Genomic DNA, 16,991 nt, shown 5'->3' on the forward strand with positions numbered 1-16,991 from the left:
GATTATAATTGGACTACAACATAGACGTCGTGCCCCAGTGAAAGAGCTCTGTGCCCCGGCATTGCATGAATTAACCATCCAGCAGTGAGAGGTAAGATGGTATAACAATATCAAGGACAGAAGACCGTTATCTTAGACTAATACTGTATTTTATTTCAAATAATAGTTTGGATGATCTCTGAAGCCCCTCTAACTCCTTTAAAAAGGTGCACAATGCTTTAGTCCACACCTGCACCAGCTGTTTCAACCCAGTTGCATATCCTGTAGATACCCTACGATGCATTATTCTTGCCACAGGAGGTAGGGAAAAGTCATGTCTTTCCCCAAGAAAAGAAAATAAGGCTACCAAAAAAATAAATAAATAAAAGAAAGGAAAGGGAGAGATTATGAATTGAGAAGCAGCTGCTTCATCATTTCTTTAAGAAAAGAGGTAAGCAGCACACCTGAACTAACAGTCTGGGCTGATAGCAGCATGTTAGGATTCATGTAGGGAAAACTGAGATTGATTCATTATTATCGCTAATCATTTGACTCTGAGATGTCACAACGAGGAATGGGGGTCCTTGGAACTATGGCTTAATGCAGACCTTGGAATAACACCACCAACATTAAAACATTTAAAAAAAAAATTAACTGTAATTTTACTCACTGGTTGTTGCAGACTCCTGATATCGTGCGGTATTTGCTGTGGCGACTCTGCTCACAGACATCGGCATGTATTACAGTGGGACACTGAGACAGCTCTGCAAGCAGCTCCACATCCTCCACTGATAACAGCTCTGGTACAGCGACACAGTCAAGTTAGGACAAAATCAGATCAATGAAATGTAATGTGTTTTATGACCATTTCAAATCAATACAACAAGGTTTGCTTTGTAACCGTCTGCTTCCAGACGTCAGCCACTGTTTTTGTGCTCTACTAACGTGGTCGGAATTGTAAAAGGTGACCAATTACAAACTTATCTTGAAGCTGCATTTAATGAAAGAAGGCAAACCCACCTGATGCTGTGACATTCATTTTACATTCCCGTTTTGCTCTGTTCTTGATGACTTGCAGGGCTGTTTGAAAAACCTCTCCAGCTCGGGAAATCTCCTGGGTTTCAGGCTCAGCTGGCAAACGAAATTTAAACCCCTGCTTGGAGTGTGAGGATGTGCTTCGTCTGTGCAAAGAATTAAGAGATAAAAGAAACACTTTGGTTGCTTTCGTCCTGTCCTGAACAGACTGTGTTTTTAGCTGAAATTGTTGGCACCCATTTTTATCTGGAAGTGAATTACCTGTGTATGGAGCGGTGTAAGGCATTATCTACAATTTGAAGGCTTTCATGGTGAGATGAGATAAGCAATTCTCTGAGGGATGAGGCTGGGAAATACACAATGTCATTACAACATGAAAAGCTGCTAAAATTATATCATTCTTTTAAAATATTCACTCAGTGGCTTGAATTAAAAGTGTAGTTTCCATGTTCTAAACAAAACTTGATAAGATGACGTCATATCTGATGCTAAATAATGAAAATATAATGTATGACTCCTGACCAGATATGGACCAGCTGTCTGGCATATTGAGCATTTTGCTGGTGGGTCGATGTGGTTTTTTTGGGGTTTATTGGTGTCACTGGTTCATAAAACTCTATACTGGCAGCCCAACTAACACTGGGTCAGCCCACTCAAATTTTTAAACACCACCGTCTGTTCACGGCCCCTGTGCCCAAGTAATTTATCTATCCAAGCAATCAGCACAGAACTGTCTTTCCTGACCAGGCTGAACAATTCAAATACTTTAAACCCATTTTTGGTTCTGTGGATGCAGCTACCTGCTAGAACCGAGGAGAGAAAACAGAGGGGAGGCGCAGAGAAAATGTGCAATGTAAAAAAAAGTAGAAAAAAAAGAAGATGCAATTTGTCCAAAGATGATTGACATGTTTGCCACAGCAGGACCTTCATTAGCTGCTGTGGATGACGATGATGAGGATGGTAGTAGAAGCCTTGGTAAACTGCACTGCTTTCACATCACTGAGCTTCTGTTCTGAGTAAAGAGACCAGTTAAACCCAGTAAGTATGAGCCATAAAACAGTTGTTTCACTGCAACGTTAGTTTGTCTCGTTACATTCTTGAAATTAGTTGGTGGAGTCAGAGTTTCCAGCAGGAGAACAGCTGGTAAACAGGTTGTGTTCACTGGTTAAACAGATATTAAATTTAATTCTTCTGTCTTCCTGAGCTAAATCGTCTCGTTAAAAGTGAAAACATGGTTTTTAACCATTATTCATCAACATTAAGAGTGAGCCAGGTGTCAAACTTCGGTCCTGGTTTTGTTGTTTCCCTGCTCCAACACGCCTGACTGAAATGAATGGGTCAGTGAAGAACTTGATGAAAAGCTGTTGGATCCATTTGCTTTGAATTTGATTTCATGGGCAACTCATCTGCATCCCTGCATCAGATTTCTTCTGACTCTTAAAACTGTTGTAAACATTTGACTTTATCCTGTGGGGAAAAATTAAATCTCATCTTTATTTTTCCTGTGACTGTGCAAGGTAAGTGTTGAAAAAAGGAAAATCATGGCTTTGGACTCCAAAAAATGAAAACATTCTCTTTTTTTAAAACTATGTTTTCTTGGTGATGCATTTTAAAAGAGCTCACGCTGTTCACAAGCTTTCTGAAAAGCCTTGGAAAGCCTTAACACTTCAGCAGTTTTTTTTCATCTTTTTATTTCTTTATTTCTTTTAGAGGTTTACAAAATAGTTTTCTGTTTATGGCTCATCAGTGGAGGTTTCTGTTCTTTCAGCAAAAAGAAATTAAGACTGAAACATTTTCTCAGCTTTTAACTGCTGACATTTAGATGAAGTTTAAAATACATCTAGCAATCTAGCAATGATTTATATAATACATATAACAGCAGAGCCACTCGAGTAGAATTTTGCATAAACTCCATTATTTCTCTTACTAAAGTATAGAATTAACAGCATGGTATTTCATTAATGCAGCAGTAATTATTTACATTTGTTTTTTAGGTATTCTCATTAACAATACATGAAATACAGATTAGCTGTGAGTAATTTAATATATTCAGCACTCATTAGAAACTCTGTTTTTGCCTTCTATACCATATTTGCATTTATGTTTTCACAATAAATTGCTGCACTTTTTTTTTCTTTTCTTTTCTTTTGGTAACATGTGACTCATGGCTTTTGTAGGGAGCTGTACATCACTCTGTTTTATTATGTAAAACTCCAGCTGACATGTTCAAGGAGAAACTCAGAATTGCTGGTTCTCCTTTCTGTGAATTTAACAATAACGAACAGCAGTGTCACGCCAGATGTTTGTTTTTATTAGTATTGTTATACCTACATTTGATTAATAGACAAAAAATGGGGGTTAGAGTTCTTGCTTGGGTGGAATAGAGGGAGAGGAAAAAATTAAGGGGGGTGTACTTGTGTTCTTGTATGTGTGTGTATTTATGCATGTGTGACGCATATTTTGAAATTGCTCTGTTGTACTTTGTTGTGTAAAGGCTTGTTTTATTTTAATATGCATAAATAGTTTCTAGTACGTAAGTTGATCTGATACGAATGCAGAGTCTGAATATGGAATATAGTCCCTCTAAAATTTCTTTCATGTAACTCTGAGAATAAATTTAAATTTTGGATATTTAGAAAAAAGTTAAATTCTACAAGTTTTGACCAGTAAGAGGTCTCTTATAGACTGAGGAGACATTTTCAAAACCGAGATGCTATTGGAGCTTTGCCAGATCATGGTGGGATTTTACAGTTTGAACAAACATGAACATTTTTCACTAATGAAACTTTAAACTTACATATATATCCTGTTTGACCATTTGAGTCTACTTTTTAGTTGCGATAAAAATGTTTGTTATTCTTTTCAATTAATCATGTGAAAAAATACTGAGGTGATAGGTAACCAGATAACTATTCAAAATTTGTAAACTTTAAGCAAAAAGCAATTCAACATTTATTTCAAAAGATTTCAGATGTCTGGATTCCTAACTTTTAAACATAATTCACATAAATATACTTACAGTTGAAAGTTGGGACTTCACTGGTTGAAAAACATGGATGAAAGATGCAGCCTAAAGCCAAAGGTAAAAGTAAATTAAAATATGCCATTATCTTTGTGTACAGTCGAAGTCTCACTATAAAGCAGTAGGTTTCTGCTGCATGCACTGTGGAACTAGTCTTTATATTGACATAGAGATAAAGTCTAGTGGTGGGGTTAAATAAACCAGGTCACACCAGATTAACTCAGAAACTCAAAGTTTCTCTCGACCTTGTGTGGTTGATTGAGTTTTTTTGTTGTTACTGTTTCAGCCTCTTGGATATTCAACAGGTCCTGAACCTTGGTGTCATAATCTCACAGGAAAGGATAGATTAGTTAATTAGAACAGTTTGGGTCAATAAGATCAACAGCTGCAGAAAGGTGAAAACCCTGGATGGTTCAGGAGAAACTGAATCTTAGCCTAAAAAAAGTGGGGTCTGGTTGAATTTCACTCAGGATTATTAGAGCTGGTCAAATTCTCTAAGCATTAAAATAACGGTAAAGAAAAGGAGATAATTCTGTCCCACAATCCCTTGCTGCTGCACCATTGAAAGCAAAACTCAATTACTTTCATATAATCATTTTAACTGAGGTCAGGAGGTTTACTGTGAGCATATAGTGATAATAATATCACTTTTTACAGCTTTTTAAATATCAGACCTTAGTGTAAGAAGTTTTTAGAATTTTTCTTACATTTCCTTAAAAAAAAAGATGTTTTCTAATGAGGCCAAGGAAAAATGCTTAGTACAAGACAATAGAAGGTTATTTTTCTGACAAATCAACCTAATATAAGTTAGTAGTTACTGTAGTATCTTTATGCAATAGTGAATGAAAGCATTGCGGTTTCTTTTTTCTTTGTGAGAGGCCTCTTTAGCTGAAAAGCAAGAAAAATCAGAAACTGGATCATGGCTGACCCTTAGTCTTCTGAACTTACTGTTCTTTTAATCTAAGCATGAATTCTTCACATGCAAAGGCACCTTCAACTGTTCAACAGCATAAATAATTAAATCACATTTATAAAGTTAAAAAAGTGGCTGCTCTTGGATCCCTTTAGCTAAACATCTTATCTCCAACTTTATTCTGTGAGCACACTTCTGAGTGAAAGTTATTTCTGAATAGTATCGACAATGATTGTCTCAAATTTACTACAAGGATAAAATGAAAACTAAAAGGAGGACAGCGGTGTGCAGTTGTTTGGTAAGGGTACTGGACCCGTCTTTCCATCCTAACAGAGAGAAAGGTCACAGCAACAGTTACCCTGGAAACACCTCATCACAGATGCTTCAGTTAGCGCCAAGTTTCCAGTGCCGCTGGTGGAGCCAACTGTGAGAGTCATGGCCCATTGATGGTTGAGAAGGGTGCTTGAAATTCATGCTTGACATGGTGCTGATGCAACCTCATGATGCTGTGTGTGGCAGTGACTTCAGCAGTCGAAGCTGAGGATCCTCTTGTCACGGTGGCTGGTTTATCTTCGAAGCTAAACCATTTAAGTTCAAACGCCTCTGAGTTTTTACAGAACATAACACATCATATTCAACACTGCCTGTGAGAATTCTACTAATGTTCAACTTTTACTCAGCTTATAAGCTTTTATTTAAATATGACAACAAAGTTTAAGTGTTTAAGTTTAAGACACAGTTTGAGTGCTAGTTTATGTATTGCATCACATTAATATAACATCGGGGCTCTAAACAGTCCTGCAGTGATCTGGACGTCAGTTCTTTTTGAGGAGCTAAACTACTAAACAAATTACCTGATATCCAGATGCAAAAAGTCTCAAATGACATTTTCTTAAGCCATTGTGACTTGATGCAACATGAGTGTAACTGTGTGTATATTTAAAGATCTAAGTGGGTTTAAAATGTTAATAAAAAAAAAAAGCTTGAATGCAACAAAAAATTTAATTTCCTCTTAATTTATTTGTATGTGTCTGGTAAATATGGGGTTCTGTTTAGTTGTATTTTTAGAAAACTTTCCACTTTTTGGAAAAGGTTTTCCAGTTTGGTCTTTTACACCATAAAAAACAATCATAATAAACCTTTAGGCAGCAGTTTGTAACACACCTTTTCTTGCTGGGTGTCACAACTTAGAAGTATAGTAGTAATTGAACTCTGGAGCATTTTGAGCCATTCTTTTCCTACAACATACTGGCATTCCTGTAGATTCTCAGAGTATTGTGCATCCACAGATTTTCAGTTATATTTATATCCATGGACTGCGAGGACTTAAAGCAATATAAGGGTTAAATAATTACCATTTTAAATAATAAATACTTCTCTCAGCCTAACTAATGTATAAGGACATTTACTGTAATGATTTGCTATATGTGTGTGTGGAGAGGGGTGGATGCAGAAGTTTTGCCCACAGGAGCATTCTTTAAGTTTTTGTTTGTTTCCTGAATCTGTTGGTATTTAACTGAATCAAATCTCTAACACAGAATTGTTCCCACAGGGTGCAGCAGAAGCTTAAAGTATGTTTGATCTACCACAACAACACATTGCTCATCATGGTCCAAAGTTTCCAAACTCACTTTAACCAGTTTAGTCTTCTTCCTTTGAGAACGGCTTGTAAAAGAGTTAATTTGCAAGTCTGTCATGCTGAAGTCCTAACAACTCTTTTTTTTTCTGAAGATCACATGTGTGCAGTTGTGGCTGCAAGAAAAGCAGCCATCCATCCATCTGTCCATCCTCAGTAAAAATATTTGAAGGTTGTAGTAACAGCACTAAAAAAAAAAAAAAACCTTTGAAGGGAGGCAAACAGGTGCCATCCTCATCAGGTACTTGATATCATGAGGCCTTTTTATTCTTTTATTTTAATGTGGATGAGCACTGGGTCTGTAGTGGGTCTGGGTCGGAGTGAAAGTTCAGCCACCCTGCAGAGAAAACTAATGTCAGCCACTTATGCTGTATATGCCATCTTATTTCCAGCCCTGGATAAGTTTAGATATATAATCTCACTGCTGAATTTGACATTTGACTTGCATCTTGTCTTTTTTACAATACAAAGGTATGATCCAACCTTCTTGTCAATCCATCACTTGTAAACAAGATTCCAATATACTTCAGAATTGTGTATGTGTACACTGTCTTCCTCTATCTGCCTTTTATGGTGTTACTTATCCCCAACAGTGCTCTAGCACCTATTAAGCATAACTGGTACTGCAGTTTTAAAGCACAGACAGTTCACATTCACACACACACAGACACTGTAGTAAAAATGATGGCACAAATATAGCAAGTTTATGTGTTAACCCACAGAAAATAAAAATAAATGTCTCATTCTAGGAGCACAAAAGCATAATTTTTATTTTAGTAAAGTGATTAGACACCAATAGAAACAAACTTTAATAATATATCAAATTTTTCTGTCATGGACTTTTGACTTTGTTACACGCTGCATCTTTAAACTCTAAGACCGTTTCTTCTCACTGAAGGAGGAAGCCATGCGTTTTCAATCTCAAGCTGCATCTTAAAGCTGCAAATCACTCCAGTGAGTGCCTGAGGCCTTGCCTTCAGAGGTACAAGACATGTGACCTCCTAACCCCATTTCAGATGCCCTCTTCACCGCAGCTATACTTTGAAATCCTGTCCATGAAAAACAGGAAGAGCTGCACTGAACAGGCCTGACTCAATGTTGAGCATGAAAACATGGCTTTGACTCCGTCCTCAAACTTCATACAACAAAAAAACTGATCCCATTGACAACTTTATGCATTTAGCCGTCTTCTACGCAATCGTTCTCTGCTTCAGAAACTTAATTCTGTTTCAGATTAAATAGAAATTTGAAAAAAATGGGAGGTGGAAAAAATGTTAAACTGGTCCAAAGCAACACACTTCAGAAAAAAAGATTTTATTACAGTTTAAACAATGATTTGTACAGTAAAAAAAAAAAAAAAAAAAGTATCCCCAATCCTTCAGACAAATCAGTCAACAATCCATGTTCCTAAGAATGATTGAACCCACACAGCAGCTCCTGATCCTTTACAGAAAAACTGTCACAGCTGCCTGATGACATACCGGATCAGGAACAGACTGAATCACAGTATGGTTGTCGCACTGATGCCACCAACTTTATATAGACTCATTTAAATTTAACACAGGTGGTTAATGAACCCACTGGCCAGGTTTCTGTCAGAGCAGATCCAGTGTCCCCATCAATCAATTTAATTACCTTTTATGTAATTTCTAACCTACAGGCTCAAGTTTCATATGACACACGAGAAAGAAACACCACTGCCGAATGTTGTCAGCTATCCTCCGTCTACCAGCTGATGAATCAAAGCTCCAAATATGAATAAAGTTATACAAAGCTCACTTCTTTGGTAATGTTCCAAAGTTGTGATAAATCTGGTGTAAACTAATGGGGGACTACTATCAGTAATATCACAAAGTATGAGGAAAAGGTTGACAAATATTGTGATATAATAAATCACAAGATTATTTGACATGAGTTTTTATGAGGAAAAATTGGGTATCAATCGCCACTACAATACGAAAATACACCTACAAAAAACTAAAATACATGCCAAGAAAACTCTTCAGTTAATGCTCGTGTTAACTTTCTTGCCAATATATTGATAGAAATGGAAATTCTTGGCACTCTTTAAATTAAATGAGCATTTATTGGTTTTGTGGTACAATTTATGGTTAAGTATGTTGCTGAAGCTGTGTTTTCACCAAAGGGTCTGGCTCAGTACCAAGGTTAATACCATGGCTAACAGGCTAGAGTGCGGTTGGCTGTGGAAATGCAACATAGCACAGGGTTTAGTGTACCAAACCATCCTGATCTCATGATGGCATGTCGATCATGAGATCACTAAGTATTCATCCATTCATCTATTTGGGAATGTGGCTAATCTGGTTGGTGTGATATTTTGGGGCATATTAACTAATAAACTTTACATTTTCAGCAGTCATTCCACAATAAAGGTTTTCTAAATCCAGCATACACCACCTGAATAGTTGCATTGACTGACTCAAGACTTTATTTAGTACTGTTGGACTAAGTGATAAAGGCAAGGGGATGTTTGGGTTCCCTTGTGACTCTACAGACAATAACCCACCTATCCAATCCAAGAATGACTTTTCAGCCACAATAGGGTTGAAGTCCACCATTGAAGGAACATTAAACAAACAACATGTGCATGACCACAACTAGAACGTTGCTGTCAGTCTGCACATCAAATGTATGTAAGAAAAAGATCTTACAAAAATGTATTGTGGACAGACTGAAACCAGCATAGAACTTTTTATGACAAATGTTACAGTAGTGGTGGAAGCATCAAGGTTTGGACCTTTGTTTTTTAACATTTGAGCTAAAAACCTTTGCAATATATCTTTGATCGATGAATTCTGAATTTTACCTGTGCCTTTTACAGGAAAATGTCAGAAGATCTGCAACTGTAAAGTTAAAAGAAAGTGTATCATGCAGCAAGACAGTCATGGAAATAAGTGGCTCCATCCCAGAAGGTTTGAAGAAGAATAAAGTTCATGTTTGGAAAGTGGGATGGGTTTAGTGTTAGCAGACATACTACTAAGACGGTGACAATCAGGAGATGAGAAGTGAAGTCAGGAAACTGTAACATGTGTAAAAGGTGTATTTTTTAAAGTAATTTAGTCAAAATACAGCAGAGTTGTAATGAAACATCTAAAGCCATAGCACAAAGCAACCAAGGACGCTGAATTAGGTCTATGAATACTGTAGGTCTGAAATGTCCTTTTAGGTCTTTGAACCCTCCCCTTTTTACTTTGACACCACAACATAAACATTTAATCCAAAGTGGTGAAGTTGACATGGCATGAATGCTGTCTTATAGAGAAATCTTGTTTTTAATTTAAATAGGGTCCAAAACAAAGTAATGACGGCTAAATGCGGTGGTAAATACTTATGGCTTATTAGAGAGAATTGCTGTGTTTTTTTTTTTTTTACCAGATTTAAGAGAAAAATGAACTGAAGAGGTGGCTTCTTCTTTAAAGATCAACTCTGAATTTAATCTACTCCTTAGATGTAAACTGACAGAATCTAAACCTTTGAAAACACTGGCAGCTGTTGAATTTGATGTCATGATGTAAATATTCAGAATCACTATAAATGAAATCAAAGAAATGAAACTGAAGCTTTTCCAACTGTCTCCGTGTCTTAAATAAAACCATAATTCCATCACAGATTCTTACATTACCTACCTTTACTATTACAAATATTTCTTTTTCAGTTCATACAAAAATAGCAAGGACAAGATGAATTCGCTCTGTGCATAAAATACAGCTGATTTTTTTCTTCCAGTTCACCTCACAGCAAGGTCGCATCTTCTTAACTGTTCATGTAATTTCCAGAGAAGCTTTGACTGCACATAAACAGAGGGTCCATGGAGGCCACTTTGGCAGCAATAAAAGAATGTATACAGTGGAGGACGGCTGTCAGATTAGCAAACTCTAGTTCCTGAAAAGAACAGACAAGAGAAACATTGATTACAAGATGTTCAGAATTAAAAATAAATAAACCATCAGAATGTAACTGGTTATAATTAATTCAAATGTATAATCCTCTGTCTTTTGTTGGTAATAAATTTAGTTCTATCATTTAAAAAAAATTCTATCACATTTTTGTGTAGATAATGAAAATGAAAATGTCTTATTAAAGCCTGTGTGTGCAAACTTGCCTTTGCATGTGAGTCAAAAGGCAAGTTTATCTATTTAGCGCATCATATACATAATAGCAATTCAATATGCTTTATATAATAGAAAAACATGAAGAGAAATAGTAAAGATCAATCAGAAACAATCAAAATCAATCATGAGTCTGTAGGACCAAGTACAATTTTTGTCGTTCTTTTGCTCCAAGACTTTGCATAATTTGGGTTAAATGACCTGAGATCTGCTGCATAAATAATGTGGACAATGTGTGCACCTGTGCGTAAACTCTGACCCATGCGTACAGACATTTTGGAGACAGGAATAATCGTTGATGCAGGTGGTGAGGTGGTAAATTTAGGCCTGTCGCAATAACAAATTTTGCTGTGCAATAAATTTTCTCCGAAATTATCGCAATGAGCGATAATATTGCACAAAGCAATAATGTCATTTTGAGACCATTTTCAACTAATATAATGACAATGCCATAATAATGCAAGTACACTCTTTCAAAGATCAATAAACTTTCATTTCTAAAAATCATTTTACACTTGAACTGGAAGACATTTTAAATAAAACAAAACAATAAATAGAATGGACTCTCAGTCTCATTAACAATTAATGAAAACCAAACACAACCAAAAACAAAAAGTATGATAGAAAATAAAGTTTCTGTTCTGTAAACAAAAATTGCTCTTCAAAAAATATAAATATAAAAAAATAAAAATTATATTAAACATGGGGTTCAGACAGGGAAAATCAGTAGTTAGTACCATTGTATTAAAAAAAACTAGAAAAGAAAAATTGTGCATCATTGCCGTTTATGAAGCTGAAATATCTCCCCTCATCAATGAGTGTCAGACTGATCTAGGAGCAGTAAGTGAACCGCTGCTGCGACGCAATGCGATGCGACGCAATGCGATGCGATGCAATGTGATGCGACGCTACGCAACACAGGCCATTTTTACACATACGCCAGGACACCGGCCCAAAAGTAAAGTGGCCCACTCGGAATCCTCCCGAACCTCTCGATTAGCCGACTGATGTGTATTTCAGCATGAGAAATCTGAGGTTTAGCGCAAGAGTGTAAGAAGCCACCCAAATGCGCGAGTGTCACGACTGATGCGTGAGAGTGGGCAGGCCTGTAAACAAATAAGGCATGCCGGCTCGCACAGGTTAAGTGCTTCATCACGGTCTCGTGCAGCAACATGCTGCTGTCAATTATGACACGAGAGAGATCCCTCCAAGAAACGAGAGCGTTCAGTCGGGATACTCCATAGTCATACACAGTCTATGGTAAAGTAAGATAGAAAACAAAAAAAAAAAGATCGCAGCTGGCAAACTTATCACGCTCATTTTTTCTTACCGTGCAATTAATTGACTTATTGCTTATCACGACAGGCCTAGGTAAATTACAGTCAGACTGAAAGTTTCAGCACCAGTCATTATATGCCTCGGGTGGCAGACTATTGTACCACCTTGCAAAAGTCTTCAAGATCATCGGGCATGTGGAGTTCTCCATAACATCATAATATGGCCCTAAGGATTGGCCTACCCCTGCCCCTGTATGAGGACCCTGACCCACAGCAAGAGGCCTTCACATGTGGAGGAAGTATCCCTGAGGATTCATGTTTTGAGATGACAATACAAAGGTTAATTTTTCTAAGATCTTTTAATGTATTAGATATGTCACACATAACTGTCACTATGTTACACATCACAGCTCTAATTTCTTTAGGCTCATGTTACGGCCACTGTCGATTGCTTGCAGCTGCAGCTCATTCTGATGCTGATTAGTGATATTAGAGTGCTGCCTGGATTGGCTGGAGCCGGCACACCTCTGTATCCGCTCCTCTGATTGGCTATGTCGGGACCTATCAGGCTGCAGTTTGCAGAGAGCTGAGGCTGAAAAGGCTGCCGACGGAGCCAGTCGAGAGGGGGGAAGCTAGATTGGCGCAGGCCGCTTCCCCTCACATGTTGCACTGTATTCATGTGGAAGGAGCTAGGCTATTTAGCACAAGTGGCCTTGTCTCCTGATGTTTGGCTGGATAAGGGTTGCGAGGTTTACTGGGTGTTTGTTGTGCTGGTTGGTAGTAGTTATGAGGTTGGGCAGTTCGAGGGTGTGCAGCACACCGTTTGTTCCCTGTGGGGGAACGGTAGACCTGTCCGTTTAGTTTAGAGCTACCTTTTCGTTTTACATCCGGTATCAGTTTAAGCATCGCTACAGTTTTGTTTGTGTTCAGCCATGTTGTTTTTGTTACGTATTAGGTATATTTTGTGTTGGGCTAGATTAGGCTTTTGTTTGTGACGGTTGTCACTTAGTTTATGGAACTGCTGTTTTGTTTGGTTTACACCGAGTTTTGTACAGTCTTTTGGTTTTCACTCAGGGGGGGGGTTGATATATGGTTTGGTTCAATTCCTTTTTGTATATTTCTTTCAGCTGTTCCACTAACCCCAACACATGTTTTTTTTGATTCAGGTTTTATTCTACGTTCCCTGTTATGTAAATAAAATGTCTTATGTTCACCTTTTACCATCGTGTCCCAGCGTGATTTTGTTGCACCCAGCCATACCCCGAACACTGGGTCGTAACAGCTCATCAGCTATGACAATGGCACTGATGGTATCCCTTTGTGTTTGGAGTGAAACTTCGGTCAGAACCCGACCACTTCCAGATGCGCCATGCATACAGGATGCACTAGGGGGCAGCATGGCTCAGTGGATCCTGCCCTGAGAGCTCATGTCAAGGTGTCCCTGAGCAAGACACAGAACCCCTACTTGCTCCTGATGGGTCGTGGTTGAGTACCTTGCATGGCAGCTTCCGCCATAGTGTGTGAATGTGTGTGTGAATGAGTGAATGTGACATATATGTAAAGTGCTTTGGATAAAAGCACTATTTAAGTACAGACCATTTACCACAAGTGCTGGGGACAGCCATACGCTCAACATCTCCCTTGTCTGGGACCTCCTCGTCCTCATCACCTACCACCACAGACTGTGAAAGGGCTGAAGGACACAGCACATCAGCCAGCTGTTTATTCCCACATTAAATTATTTACACTGCCATATCATAAAATATGTAGCAGTTCTTTACCAGGTTTGTCTGTAGTCTCTACCAAGTCAGTGGTACGCAAACTAGCTTTTTTGGTTCAGCAGTGTGAGCTCGGGTGTGTGCTTGCCCCATCCGGATGCAGACACACTCTGATGGTGGGAGAACCACTTTGAGGTTCGACCACTTCTTTTTTATTCCTCCTACAGTTCTGTCAGTCACACTGATAGACTGCACCGCACACACAACACGTTGCCACTGTGGCCACCAAACAAAATCTCTAGTCTTGGCCTTTTTTTCTTTTCTCGTTTTTTACCATGATTCACTCTTCGACCAGCAGGCTTCTTTATATGCACCCATATTCATGTCCATCTTTGCACTGGACATGAATCACAAAAATCTCCACTTCCAGGGCAATCCGTGTCTATATATACATATCTATATATATATAGATATATATATATATACAGTATGTATATATATATATATATATAAACTGCTCAAAGAAAATAAAGGGAACACTTAAACAACACAATGTAACTCCAAGTCAATCACTTCTGTGAAATCAAACTGTCCACTTAGGAAGCAACACTGATCGACAATCAATTTCACATGCTGTTGTACAAATGGAATAGACAACAGGTGGAAATTATAGGCAATTAGCAAGACACCCCCAATAAATGAGTGGTTTTGCAGGTTGTGACCACAGACCACTTCTCATTTCCTATGTTTTCTGGCTGATGTTTTGGTCACTTTTGAATGCTGGCAGTACTTTCACTCTAGTGGTAGCATGAGACGGAGTCTACAACCCACACAAGGGGCTCAGGTAGTGCAGCTCATTCATGATGGCACATTAATGCGAGCTGTGATAAGAAGGTTTGCTGTGTCTGTCAGCTTAGTGTCCAGAGCATGGAGGCGCTACCGGGGTACAGGCCACTACATCAGGAGACATGGAGGAGGTCGTAGGAGGGCAACAACCCACCAGCAGGACCGCTACCTCCACCTTTGTGCAAGTAGGAACAGGAGGAGCACTGCCAGAGCCCTGCAAAATGACCTCCAGCAGGCCACAAATGTGCATGTGTCTGCTCAAACGGTCAGAAACAGACTCCATGGGGGTGGTATAAGGGCGCGACATCCACAGGTGGGGGTTGTGCTTACAGCCCAACACCGTGCAGGATGTTTGGCATTTGCCAGAGAACACCAAGATTGGCAACTTCACCAGACACCCTGTGCTCTTTACCGATGAAAGCAGGTTCACACTGAGCACATGTGACAGATGTGACAAAGTCTAGCGACGCCGTGGAGAACGTTCTGCTGCCTGCAACATCCTCCAGCATGACCGGTTTGGCATTAGGTCATTAATGGTGTGGAGTGGCATTTCTTTGGGGGGCCGCACAGCCCTCTATGTGCTCTCTAGAGGTAGCCTGACTGTCATTAGGTACCGAGATGAGATCCTCAGACCCCTTGCGAGGCCATATGCTGGTGCGGTTGGCCCTGGGTTCCTCCTAATGCAAGATAAACCTAGACCTCATGTGGCGGGAGTATAAGAAATTGATGCTATGAACTGGCCCGCCCATTCTCCGACCTGAATCCAATTGAACTCATCTTGGACATCATGTCTCGCTCCATCCACCAACACCACGTTGTACCACAGACTGTCCAGGAAACGGCGGATGCTTTAGTCCAGATCTGGGAGGAGATCCCTCAGGAGACCATCCGCCACCTCATCAGGAGCATGCCCAGGCGTTGTAGGGAGGTCATACAGGCACGTGGAGGCCACACACACTACCGAACCTCATTTGGACTTGTTTTAAGGACATTATATCAAAGTTGGATCAGCCTGTAGTGTTTTTCCACTTTAATTTTGAGTGTGACTCCAAATCCAGACCTCCATGGGTTAATAAATTTGATTTCCATTGATTATTTTGGTGTGATTTTGTTGTCAGCACATTCAAAGAACAAAGTAGATATGTGTGTACACTGAGAGCGAAAGAGATAGATAGAGATCTATATAAATATATTGTTAATGCTGAATTGTACTGTACCAACTGTCTAGAATTAAATTCTCTTTTTATTTAACTGAATTGCATTTAAATTTGATTAGTTTAGATTAAGTGTCCAGAGATTACTTATGTTAATTGTCACTATATTGACAATCAAAACTAAATTATATGTATGTAATGCTTTTCACAAAACTAACTATGCTATAGGTAAACCAACCAAGTGGCACAAAAAAAGAAAAAAAAAACTGAATTTTAACATATCCTTAATAAATAACCTTTCATTTTAATCAAGCAAAAAATTACCTTCATTTCTATTTGATTGCTTTCAGCATTCTTGAAAAGAAGTTTCACCCTGGTTTTTCCATCATCAGAGGAGCCTTTAAGCTGGGAGAATTTATATCGCCACAGAACGGTCTGCAAGGGAGGAAATGGATTATAAAGTACTGCACAGGGATTTCAACAATGACCACAATATTTAAATACCTCACTATACTTCAGTGAAACCTATAATGATCAAGAACGGGCACTTTAATGTACAGCAGTGCTTGGGGAGGTGTGTGATTTTTAGCAGAAGATGATTAGGACTCTGGAAAGCAGTAAAGTGTTATCCTTGTAATCCACTGCAGAGCTGACGACACAGAAAGTATGCCTAAATAAACCTAAAACAAAAAAAATCAGGAAAAAAAAATAGGAGAGACTATAAACACAATGGAAGCATAAGTGAATGTGTGAATAGGACATCAATACAGGAAATAAAAACACTTCACTTTAATCTCAAGAGCTATTACCTTAAGGATAGAAAGGAAATAAGCAATAATAGCAAACTCTACTAGTTTACCTTGGAGTTGCCTTCTGAGCAGGTGAAGCCTGAGCCAAAATCTATGGTGAAGCAGAGTAAACTTCCCTGGCTGCTGCACATGTAGCTTTTGGACTGATGAAAGACAAAGAGAAGTTATCCATATCCATTAAAAGATTTTTCTGTAATACAAGGCAGTGCAAATATTATTGTGAGCATCCAAGACAGCAGAGAACCTCAGAACACTAAAGCACAATACCGTGTAAATAAGTAATGCCTTATTTTTGCTCGATTGAAACCAATTGTAACCTGGAACAAAACAATTCCTGATAATCCAAGAAAATTGGCTTTATATTCTAGCTTTTAAAATATTACATATGTAAATAATTTTAACTCTTTAAAGCCTAACCCAAGACATATTGATTATTTTTTGTCCCATTTTCCCTAAAAAGAGAGAGAAAAAA

At 38.5% G+C, this 16,991-nt stretch overlaps 2 protein-coding genes across 5 annotated transcripts in view; both read right to left on the reverse strand.

The window, feature by feature from the left end:
* The window catches only part of tpo (thyroid peroxidase), a 35,870-nt gene extending 31,686 nt beyond the window's left edge, over positions 1-4,184 (reverse strand). For both annotated transcript variants that reach the window (XM_041972884.1, XM_041972883.1), the window contains exons 1-4: positions 4,034-4,184; positions 1,276-1,360; positions 1,000-1,160; positions 650-779 (exon numbers count right to left, since the gene is read on the reverse strand). In XM_041972884.1, coding sequence (XP_041828818.1) covers positions 650-779; positions 1,000-1,160; positions 1,276-1,360; positions 4,034-4,121 — 464 coding nt within the window. In that variant the 5' untranslated portion in view covers positions 4,122-4,184. The remainder of the gene's footprint in view (positions 1-649; positions 780-999; positions 1,161-1,275; positions 1,361-4,033) is intronic.
* Positions 4,185-9,897: 5,713 nt separating this feature from the next.
* The window catches only part of sntg2 (syntrophin, gamma 2), a 126,306-nt gene continuing 119,212 nt past the window's right edge, over positions 9,898-16,991 (reverse strand). For all 3 annotated transcript variants that reach the window (XM_041971368.1, XM_041971370.1, XM_041971369.1), the window contains 3 exons: positions 16,570-16,662; positions 16,035-16,145; positions 9,898-10,488 (listed from right to left, as the gene is read on the reverse strand). In XM_041971368.1, coding sequence (XP_041827302.1) covers positions 10,360-10,488; positions 16,035-16,145; positions 16,570-16,662 — 333 coding nt within the window. In that variant the 3' untranslated portion in view covers positions 9,898-10,359. The remainder of the gene's footprint in view (positions 10,489-16,034; positions 16,146-16,569; positions 16,663-16,991) is intronic.

The sequence above is a fragment of the Melanotaenia boesemani genome, chromosome 20 (assembly GCF_017639745.1).
Source record: "Melanotaenia boesemani isolate fMelBoe1 chromosome 20, fMelBoe1.pri, whole genome shotgun sequence".
NCBI classification, from domain to species: Eukaryota; Metazoa; Chordata; class Actinopteri; order Atheriniformes; family Melanotaeniidae; genus Melanotaenia; species Melanotaenia boesemani.